At 38.7% G+C, this 12221-nt stretch overlaps 1 protein-coding gene across 2 annotated transcripts in view; it reads right to left on the bottom strand.

Annotated features, from left to right (window-relative positions):
- The window catches only part of LOC126475283 (coronin-7), a 241653-nt gene that overhangs the window by 49351 nt on the left and 180081 nt on the right, over window positions 1–12221 (bottom strand). For both annotated transcript variants that reach the window (XM_050103040.1, XM_050103039.1), the window contains one exon: window positions 8894–9029. In XM_050103040.1, coding sequence (XP_049958997.1) covers window positions 8894–9029 — 136 coding nt within the window. The remainder of the gene's footprint in view (window positions 1–8893; window positions 9030–12221) is intronic.

Below are 12221 nucleotides of genomic sequence, written 5' to 3'. Positions count from 1 at the left end.
CAGGTGGCTGAGTATCTTACTTATCTGTTGAGAACAAGCTTTTAGTATTTTGCTGGAAATGCCATCAATTCCATGTGAGTTTTTGCTTTTAAGCAAGTTTATTATTTTCCTAATTTCAGAGGGAGAAGTGGGTGAGATTTCAATTGTATCAAATTGCATAGGTATGGCCTCTTCCATTAACAGCCTAGCATCTTCTAATGAACACCTGGATCCTACTATATCCACAACATTTAGAAAATGATTATTAAAAATATTTTCAACTTCTGACTTTTTGTTCGTAAAGTTTTCACTCAATTTGATGGTAATACTGTCTTCCTCTGCTCTTGGTTGACCTGTTTCTCTTTTAATAATATTCCAAATTGTTTTAATTTTATTATCAGAGTTGCTGATTTCAGACATGATACACATATCCCTGGATTTTTTAATAACTTTTCTTAATATAACACAGTAGTTTTTATAATTTTTGATAGTTTCTGGGTCACTACTCTTTCTTGCTGTCAGATACATTTCCCTTTTCCGGTTACAAGATATTTTTATACCCTTAGTAAGCCATGGTTTGTTACAAGGTTTCTTACGAGTATATTTAACTATTTTCTTGGGGAAGCAGTTTTCAAATGCATTTACAAAAATGTCATGAAATAAATTATATTTTAAATTGGCATCAGGTTCACGGTACACCTCATCCCAGTCTAACTGCTGTAGGCTTTCCCTGAAATTTGCAACTGTTAAATTGTTGACTGAACGTACTACTTTGGAGGACTGTTTAGTATTGCTGAATGGAGCTATGTCATATATTGTAACTAGCTGTGCACCATGATCGGAAAGACCATTCTCAACAGGCTGAGCATTTATCTGGTTAAACTTATCTTGGTCTATAAAGAAGTTATCTATCAGTGAGCTGCTATCCTTTACCACCCGAGTAGGAAAATCAATAACGGGTGTCAAATTGAAAGAACCGAGTAATACTTCAAGGTCATTTTTCCTATTACCCTCTTTCAGAGAATCTACATTGAAGTCCCCACAAATAATAATTTGCTTCCCCCTGTCTGACAGATAGCACAACAAGGAGTCCAAATTTTTCAGAAATAGATGAAAATTTCCTGATGGGGACCTATATACAGTTACAATTATAAATGTGCCTTTATTTAATTTAAGCTCACAGGCACATGCTTCTATATGTTTCTCTACACAAAACTTTTTTGTTTCTATACTTTTTGCACAATGATAACTTTTGACATATATGGCAACTCCTTTCTCCATATTTTCTCTCATTACATGTGCAGTGAGCTTATAACCACTTACATTTACCTTATCCATATCAGTAACAATGTGATGCTCAGACAGGCATAGTATATCTATTTCATTCTCAGCTTCTAAATCTTCCAAACAAACCAGAAGCTCATCTACTTTATTCTTTAAACTCCCAATATTTTGATGAAATATACTTACATTATTTTTAATTATACTTTTATGAGAACCTTTCCTTATTCTAACGTTTGCAGTACTCTCCTGTCTGAGTTTCTCATTGTGCTTAGGCCTAGTTCCTATACCAGTGGTCACATGGTGTTCAGAGAGGCAGATTATGTCAATTGGGTTGGGTGACTTTAGTTCATCAATGCAATTACCTAGGACTGAGATACAACTTGGTGGAGATAAAATTTCTGGTGATTGGTGAAAATTTATAATTGATAGCTGTGATTGGTGATCCAATGTGCTAGAATTGTGCTGTTGAATTTCTTTCCTAAACTGAAGATTTGTTTCAATCCTGACCTCTCGTAGAACTTGACATCTTTCTGTCTTACCTATCCTAAAAAAGGTGCTGCTCCAACACCTGTAACCACTGGTATTTTACCATTCATGGCAGTGCCTCTCCCCCTTAAATTTCCTGCTATTACCCCAGCCAGTTTCCCCTTCCCTTTCCTGTTGAGATGTAGGCCGTGCCTGGTATAGTCCCACCTACTGAGATAATCAACAGGAACCACACCAATATGAGCCCCCGCACCCGACACAAGCAGCCGTTCCAACTCCAAATTAACTCTCCCAACAGAAGAGTTCAAATGAGGCCGGTCATGGCGTCTCAGGACAGATACAAATTCAACATTGGTGTGTCTCGATGCCGACGCAATCTTTACCAGGTCACACTCTATACTGTACCCAGGATCTCTGTCGATGCTGTTCCCTGGCCCTCCCACAATAACCACGGTGTCTTCCCTGGTAAATCCTTTACAGAGTGAACCTAAATCCTCTGTCACCTGATCCAGACTAGCACTTGGTTTGAAAAAATTTGTGACCTGGTATTCTGGTCCTAATTCCTCCTGCAGAAGTTGGCCTACACCTCTGGCATGAGAACTGCCTAACAACAAAACTTTCTTCCTTTTCGATGACTTTCCTACATTCTTTTTCAATTTCCTATTGAAAGTTTGTTGTGTCCTGTCTACACCTACCTCTGCTTGAGGCTCATCAGTTTCTAACTGAAACAACAGGTCAAACTTATTTTTGACATTCACCACAAAACTGTCAGACTTAGTTCTAGGCCTGTTCCTTCTGCTACCTGTTGCCACTTCCCACCTCTCTTTGCCCTTCTCCCTCCTTAACCTGTCCAGATCTTCCCTAGCCTGATCTAGCTCAGCCTGAAGGGCAGCAATTTTCCCCTCCTGTTCCACTATCTTCCTATCTCTGCTGCAAATCCTACATAACCACTGATGAGCCTGATCCACTTTCCCAACACCCATGCCACTGCAGTCCCCCCAGTGAAAAAAACTACTGCATCCATCACACCAAACCCCGGAACTAACAATTCTACGGCAAGTCAGGCACTTCTCACTCATGGCAAAAAATAATACTTTAGCTAGAATAAATCAATTAAATTACCGAAAATCAAAAAAAGACGTTACAAGAATTAAGCCTATTCACAAATGTATATAAGCAAGTTTCTGATTTAAAATTCCGCTGGTTTTCTGAGATATGTATTAAAACAACGAAGGTATACGCTATTTATTATATATTTCACTCGATGGAATGAAAAAAGGGCAATTAAATGAGATACTTTAACTTTGATTCTCCAAAAACGTTACGAGAATAGGCCTATAAACAAATGTATATAGGCAAGTTTCTGATATAAAGTTACGCTGTTTTTCTGAAATCTGTATTAAAACAGTGAAGTTATATGCTATTTACGGTAGTTTACTTATTTGTTACCGAGAAACTAGTTAAATTACCTTGAAACAAGAAACAAACACGTTTACAAAATTTAAGCCTAAGCACGACTTCGCAAAGTTACGATCTTTTCGTGTTTTCTGAAAAAATACGCAAATAAAAGTCAAACCTTTAACGGCAAGACTAAACGATACACTAATGCACGTATTTAATTTGTTGTCAGCGTTAAACTAAATTATATTTCTGTCTAAATCACTTAACTTTCTGGAAATGGTTTTTGGCGTCACTTACTCGGCGGCCATCTTGGAACACAAGTATCTCTAAGGAAGGCCATTCACAGTTGTTACAGACCATCATTCACTTTGTTGGTTGACAGGTCTTAAGGGTCCAACAGAACAACTCACCAGGTGGACAATGTATGACATTACAATAGTGTACAAAAGTGGAAGAAAACACCAAGATTCCGATTGTCTCTCACAAAACCCTGTGCAAGACCATCAAGACTTTCATGAAGATTGTGACTGTCTCGCTGCACTCCGGGATCTCTCTGCCAAGAAGAAGGAGGACGCCAAGATATCTCAAATTATGCTTGTCTTAAATTGGTCAGAGGATGTGAAAGGACAATTTAAAGTAGTTAATGGATTACTTTGCAAGAAAAACTTTGATTTGTTTGGAAAGAGGTGGCTACCAGTGATTCCTAAACACATGCGCTTAGATGTTCTACAGAAATTCCATGACATACCTGAGGCTAGATATTTAGGATTTATTAAGACATATAATAGGATCCACATGAGATTTTTCTGGCCAGGTTTATTTAGGAGTGTCCATTACTATGTGTCGCACTGTCGAGAGTGCCAGAGGAGAAAGGCAGTTCCTCAGAAACCATCTGGCCAACTCATACCAATTCCACCAGCTGAAACACCTTTCCAGCACGTTGGGATTGACCTCCTCAGACAATTTCCAACGTCTGCTAGTGGCAATAGATGGATTATTGTTTGCACTGAGTATCTGATTATCTTAGCAGTAGCCCAAACGCTTTTAAGTCTAAATTGAAGAGTTTCCTCATGGCTCACTCCTTCTACTCTGTCGATGAGCTCCTGGAAGAGCTTAAAAATTAAGCAAATTCCAGTGTTACATTCTTGATTTTCTTTATTTAAACTAATGACGTGTCACCTGAATATGTTTCTTATATTTCATTTTATCTGTTTCTACAATCGTGTTGTAATTTCATGTATTGACTCGTTCCATGACCATGGAGACTTCTCCTTAATGTGGTCCCACGGAACAATAAATAAATAAATAAATAAATAAATAAATAAATAAAAAATAAATGCCATTACAAAAGCCGTGAAAACAGCCGAAGCATTCAAGGTAGCCAAATTCATCATGGAAGACATTGTATTAAAACACGGTGCCCCAAGGTTGTTAATTACGGATCGAGGAAAAGTTTTTCAATCTAATCTTGTGACAGAGATAAACCATCGGTGCAACATTACTCATCACATGATGACTGACTACCATCTGCAGACTAGTGCGCTTACTGAACACCTTAATAAGACCTTGGCCGACATGCTATCAATGTTTGTCAGTGTTGAGCAGAGCAACTGGGATGAGGTGCTACCTTTTGCGACGTTTGCCTACAACACTGCTAAACAAGACACCACAAGATTTACGCCATTTTTCCTGGTGCATGGGCATGCGGCAACAACAACAATGGAGATTGTGGTTTCTGTTACATCCTGATGACGTGGATGATGACTACATTGACCAGGTGTCAACCAGAGCTGAGGAAGCTCGGCAGTTAGCTTTACTCTACACGCTGCAGGCACAAGAAAACGATTGCCAAAGGTATGAGGCAAGCCACAGCCCTGTTGTCTACCAGCCTGGTGACCTCGTCTGGATCTTCACTCCTGTTCGGAAGGTTGGTCTCTCTGAGAAACTCCTCAGGCGCTACTTTGGACCTTATAAGGTTCTAAAATACTTGTCTGATGTTACTTATGGAGTTGAAGATTTGACCCCAACACAAGATGACAAAAGATCAGAGATACGGTCCACATCCTTCGAATGAAGCCCTATAAGGATCCTGCAACCCAGGGTAAATTCGAAGCTCCAGTGACAGGCAACCAGCGGAAAAGTGACGAAGAGTGTAGCGGCAAAGAAAGTTCTAAGAATATCACCGCCAGGGTGAACATCAGTCATCGGGAGTCGGAGTATGCAGGACCAATGACTCATTCCCAGACTAGGAGGACATAACAGTGAGACACTGTTCTCTTAAGGAGGGAGCAATGTCGCAGAAGAGGCTGAGTAGCACAGTCACTGTGGTGTAGTGGTTATGATACTAGACTGTTGCATGGAGGGTCGTTAGTTCAAAACTTACCTGAACTGTAAAATTTTAATTTCTATATTTGATTCGAGTACATTCTAGAAGTATCCAGAAATGTCAAGAATCATTGTACTGTAATGTTCTGTAACTGTATATATTCCATGTGTGTTCTGGCCGGAGGCAGTTCGCTCCACGCTCTTGTATGTGCAAGTGCTCAATAAACCTTTGTTAAGTGAAGTTAATGTTTGTCATTAATCTAATTATACCTTCTTCTACAACACAATATTACCAATGACAGTGTCACTAAAGTGGGATTATTAAACTTGGTTTCCTAAAATTCTTTCACCGAAGATCATGAATACTGGCAAGTTTTCCAGTCCAGATAGTATTCAAATTAGTGTTCTTTCAAAGTATGCTGATACAACAGCTCCATACTTAGCAATCATATATAACCACTCGCTTGATGAAAGATCCATACCAAAAGCCTGGGAAGTAGCAAAGGTTACATCAGTATTCAAGGAACCAAATAAGAGGAATTACAGACCTGTATCACTGATGTCAATTTGCAATAGGACTGTGGAACATATACCATGTTCAAGCACTATGAATACCCTGAAGAAACCAGTCTACTGACACATCTCACCACATATCCAGACAATATTGTTCTTGTGAAACACACTAGCTCTCTGAACAGTGGAAAGTCCACATTGGGATATCAACAGTTCTCACCATAAAAATGACAACCCTAAGTGTCATCTTTACAGTGAGTGGTAATCTATCCTCTCCACAACTGTTGACACTAGCTCTTTATTCATGAGAAGTAATGAGTGCTATCGACAGGGATCTCAAATTGATTTCATATTTCTAGATTTCTAGAGGGCTTCTGACACTGCTCCCCACAAGATACTTCTAATCAAATTGTGTTTCTATGAGTATTGCTTTAGCAGTGCAACTGGATTTGTGACTAACTGTCAGAAAGGCCACTATAAATAGTAATTGATGGAAAATCATTGCATAAAACAGAAGTGATGCCCGGAATTCCCCAAGGTAGTGTTACAGGCCCTCTGCTGTTCCTGATCTACACAAATGATTTAGGAGACAATCTGAGAAGCCCTCTTAAGATTGTATGCAGATGATACTGTCATTTACCATCTAGTAAAGCCATCAGAAGATCAAAACCAATTGCATAACGATTAAAAAAATATGTGTGTGGTGTGAAAAGTGGTAATTTTCTCTGAATCATGAAAAGAGCGAGGCTATACACAAGCACATACATAAATCCATTAAATTCTGGTTACACGATAAATCACACAAATTTAAAGGGTGTCAGTTCAACTAAATACCTAAGAATTACAATTACAAACAACTTAAATTGGAATGATCACATGAATCATGTTGTGGGGAAGACAAACCAAATGTTACATTTTATTGGTGGATCCCTTATAAGGTGCAACATGTCTACTAAAGAGACTGCCTACACTATACTTGTAGGTCCTCTACTAGAGTACTGCTGTGTGTTAATGGGATCCTTACCGGATGGGATTGATGACAGATATTGAAAATGTCCAAAGAAGCGCAGTTTGTTTTTTATTATCATGAAACAAGAAAGAGTGTGTCACAGATATGGTAAGAGAGTTGATGTGGCAGTTATTAAAATGAAAGTATTTTTCGTTGTGAGATGTTTTCATGAAATTTCAACCACCAACTTTCTCTGAGGAATGTGAAAATATTTTATTGTCACCAACTTAGATAGGGAGATATAATGGTTATAATAAAACAAGATAAATCACAGCTCATACAAAAATATTTAAGTGTTCATTTTTCTCCACACCGTTACAGGGTGGCACGGTAAAGAAATAGTCTGAAGATCGTACGAACAACCCTACCCCAGGCACTTGGTACAAACAACCCTACCCCAGGCACTTAAGTGTGAATTGCTTAGTAATGATGTAGATTTATATTCCACAATGGACTTTCCACTATCAGAGTAATTAGTGCTTGTTTCAGTTTGGACACGGTCACTACTTATATTTTAATACTAAACACGAGACCCCGTCCAAAGTAATTTCTCACTTTGCACTACAAAGGCTATTTTATTTTATTTTTAAATTGGTTTCAGAGACACAGAAAAATATTCTACAAACTCAATGAGAGAAAAAAAAAAAAAAAAAAAAAAAAAGGCAAGTTTCCTGTAAACTCTATTTTTACTTAATTTACATTGTGTTTGAAGTGATTAATTAATTTTAGCTCCCAGCCTTCATGATTGGAAACCACATATCTTTACATGGAGATCCAGAAGATCAGATTCCATCTCCATATAGTTAAGGCTAACCCGCCATTGACCTCCTCCTTCTGAGCGGATGCACACACATTGCCCGAACTCTTATGGGACTCGGTAAGATTGTCTGCCACGAGTAATGAGTGTAGTGGGCAGGGGCACTATGAACGTAGCATGTGGACATTAAGTTGGGAATGTGGGTCTCACAGGGAGAGTCCAAGGGATAAATCCCTGCAGTCGCACTACCCTCTGTGCCTTTGGTGGCTCAGATGGATAGAGCATCTGCCATGTAAGCAGGTGATCCCAGTCAGGGTACACATTTTCAACTGTCCTCGTTAATGTATATCAATGCCTGTTGACAGCTTAAGGTACTGATTGAATTATCATTAAATTTCTTTATAACCAGCATTTTATGTCAATACTGCATAGGCAAAACAATGGTCAGGAAACAACATTTCTGTCAAGTAGTGCACCACAGTGATTAATTGTTTCAAAAATAATTTAATTATCCAGCACAATCCCACTTATTTCTAACAAACCAGCTTTGGCCGGAATTAGCCATCCTCTGATCATAACATGCAGGCTGTGGTTCAATCCCTCCAATGCCGAACCACATTTATTAACAACATAGTTTTTTTGCAGTGGTGAGATTGAACCATGGCCTGTATTTTATGATCTGAAGATGACTGATGATGACTGAAACCAGTCATTTTGTTGGAAATAAATGTAGTTGTGCAGGGTAATTACAACAGTTTCACAATAATTTTTGCCTGCTTATGGCTCCACAAACTGAAGAACATTTATTAATAAGAAAGATCCACGTGGCACAGATGCTCTAGCACAGATGCCATACAATTTGTTATTGGAATGCAGTGTGCTATTGTATCCAGAACGAACTGCCGTGATATTCTGTCAAATTGACACAATACTCAGGTATTCAGATTTTCCAAGTTCAATAACATAAAGGAAAAATCATCATAATACCTATAGTCACTCAGACACATGCTTACTTCCATGTGTATCATCATGAAGCAATATTTTAACGTATATTAAAATGGCACAAGGCAACTGTATAAAGAGGCACCCCATTTACACTGTTTATGCAATAAAATATAGAAAATTTGACTGATACTCACAGCTTTCCATGCCTTGTGGCTTGAGACTTAACCGAGATGGAGTTTTGTTGAATCCTCCCAACCATTCAGTGCTGGTCATGGTTGGTTTCCATGTTACTTTTGTTGGTGGAAACAGGTCATCTTGAAATAATTCACTCTGAAAATTGATTAAAGACTCCAGATTTTTATATGCAGTTTTCCAGATCACATAATAGAGACAAAGACAGAAAAGGCCTAAACACAGGGGGAGGGGGGGGGGGGAGGGGGAACTGTATCATGCAGCAGTAAAAACTTGAAAGGGCAAAGGAGAACAGAAATGTTACGCCAAAAAATTTGGTCATCTCAAATACTTGTTCCACTGATCACATCCATGATTAATGTTATGATGATTTACAAATTCAGTCTACAAAAATTACTGAGTAATTCTAGTCAAGAACTCCTGTATGGTCACATGGACTTGTTAATGAGAAATCTACATCTGAAAACACTTCTTTTATCTGTCAAACATTTTATTTGGCTGGGCAGACTTTTAAAGACTTTTATAGTCACATCTTTCACCGCTTCCTGTGGCTAGTTAGTTTAATTAAAGGGTAACACAAATTGTTTTTCCTTCTTGAAATTAAGTTTGTGAATATATGTAACTCTCAAACTCAGAATGATTGTTGATAACAAATTTTACACGTGGATGAATGTTCTGTGGGACTGTGGTTAATATTTTAGCTGATTATAGAGAAGCCTGCAAGATGTATGTGTGTAAAGCCATCTCATATTTTCAATTACTTTCTTTTGTGCAATGAATATTTCTGCCTAAGTGAGGTTTTTTCCAGGATGTTATTCAACAAGACATCAGCCAATGAAAAAGCAAAATACATTAACTTACTGACTTCCCTAGCTCCAAAATTGACCATTATTCTTACAACAAAAATAGGTAAACATAAATGTTTCAAGTTTTTCCACTGTAAGATTTCATAAATTTGCACACCTAAGAACTTTGATTTTTCTACCTGTTTATTATTTCATGTTGGCATACTATGTTAATAGGAGGAAGGAAATTTTTGACAATACAACATTTTCGATTCCATTAAAATGACGGAAGTTTAAATTGTACAATCTGTATGGGGTACATTTTGAGAAAGGGAGCTCTAGAAATATTGCCGTCAAGGGAGCTCTAGAAATATTGCCGTCACCAGACCTTCAAATTGTGAGAGATGGGTTGTCACATTCTCATATAAATTTTCTCGATGAGAAAATAAGTTACCAGTTGTTATTTAAATAGCAACATTCATCATGGGCAATGACAGCAATCCACTGTTAGATATTTATTTTTCAATGGAGAAAGGACTATTTTTATGAGTATGGCATACACCAATGAGTGTGTGAAATGACAAAGTGACTCAAGATCAGTCTGTAATACAGATTGTACCGTATTTTAACACATCCAAAATTGTGGCAGTTGTGTTTTCTGTTGTGTAGTTTCTCAAAATCAATTATTAATTGAAGAAACAAAGCACAGAATACGGGAAGAGAGGTTTCTGTACAGGTCCTTTGAGGCTTTAGATGACAAGAGACAGGACAAAATTCATTAAGGAAAGCTGGACATATTGATATAATTGCAGAAAGGCTCCAACCCATTCCACAATCGTTTGGATAAACATTTAAAAAACCACTACCACTGGTCTTTTTCTCCAAGAAGCAATTTACCTTATGGCATATTGTATTATCATACTGACCACACAATATAATGATACAGACTCACCAAGCCCTCAAAAAATCGCAATGAGTATCTCCACATGCCAATTTTATGGAAACTATCCAACATTTAATGCCAGCATCATATAATTATATGTTATCATGTGTTTAGTTAGTTGATTTTATGTTCCATATGTTGTTTGAGTGATTTATATCAAAATCATGCAGAGACAGTCAGTTTAAGCCCTATGTATAAGGGTCAGCCCCCCCCCCCTCCCTCCCGAAAAAAAAGCCCTGACAACATATAGTATGTTGTGTGGGAAGCCAAACTGATCAGTTTTCAAGAAGGAACCCATACACAGAAACAAACAGCTTTGATGCTGGAAATCCTTGAAGTCTGAGAACGAACAGTTGTGATGGTTTGTCCTGATTTATTTTGGTGTCCAAATATGGAAGGTATGCAACCCTTAAGCCATCTGTGTGCTGCAGATGGATGACCTGAGCCTAACAACGTTCCTGTGCATGCACTACAATCCTCCACAAAGCCCTTGTGTGCATCCTACTGAGGACCATGTGTGATCTGCCACTGCAGTGCGACATGCACCAATACACAGCTGCGGAAATGACAAACATGGTGCTTGCAAACAGCAAAGCAACTGCAATGGGAGAGCTGCTGCAAGATTGTATGTGGAACATTTTCCAAACAGATGTACGCCACATCATTCCAAGTTCGCGATCGAAAGACGCTTCAGAGAAACTGGAAAGTTGCAGAAAGGTATTTTCTGCCTGATGATGCCCATTGTACAGTGAAGTAATAGCATTTTGAGCTTGGTTCTTGTGAATATTATCCCCAGTTTACTGCCTGTCCTCTGGTAGGTGCGAAATGTGATGGGGGTCATACATGCTTGGCTAAAACACTACAGCTGGAGATGGACATGCTGACAATGTTCAAAGAGGACCCAGCCACCAGCACTCGGCAGATGGCACAGGTGCTGCAGACAGGTAAAAGTGCTGTGAGGCGGGTTGTTCATGAACGCCGGCTCCATCTGTACCATCTACAGATAGTCCAGGCATTACGGGAGACAGACTACTCACAAGAGGTACAGTTTGTGCAGTGGTATTTACAACAATGCATACTCCAGCCATGGTTCCTGAGCTTAGTGCTATTCACAGATGTATGCATGTTTACTAGAGATGGCATATTAAACTTACACAATATGCATACTTGCGTGGACAAAAATCTGCATGCACAGGTGATTCAAAATCACCAACACAGGATCAGGGATCAGTATTAACATCTGGACTAGGATAATTGAGGACCTTATCACTGGGCGTTATCTACTGTCCAACAGACCAACAGGATCGATCTACCACGCATTTATTAGAGATGTTTTGCCTACCTTATTGGATGTAGTGCCACTAAATGTTCAGATGGACATATGACTGCAACATGATGGAGTTCCAGCACACTTCAATTTCAATGTGGGGAATCGCTTCAATGTCGCATATCCCAATCGATGGATTGGTAGAGGTGGACCAGTTCCATGGTCAGCACAGTTGCCAGATCTGACATCTCTCAACTATTTTATGTGGGGTAACATGAAGAGTATGGTGTATGGCACATCTGCAAAATCAGCAGAAGAGCTTATTGCTCGAGTCC

Source organism: Schistocerca serialis, chromosome 4 (assembly GCF_023864345.2).
Source record: "Schistocerca serialis cubense isolate TAMUIC-IGC-003099 chromosome 4, iqSchSeri2.2, whole genome shotgun sequence".
NCBI classification, from domain to species: Eukaryota; Metazoa; Arthropoda; class Insecta; order Orthoptera; family Acrididae; genus Schistocerca; species Schistocerca serialis.
Note: the sequence above shows the minus strand (reverse complement) of the source record. Positions and strands in the feature narration are given on the sequence as shown.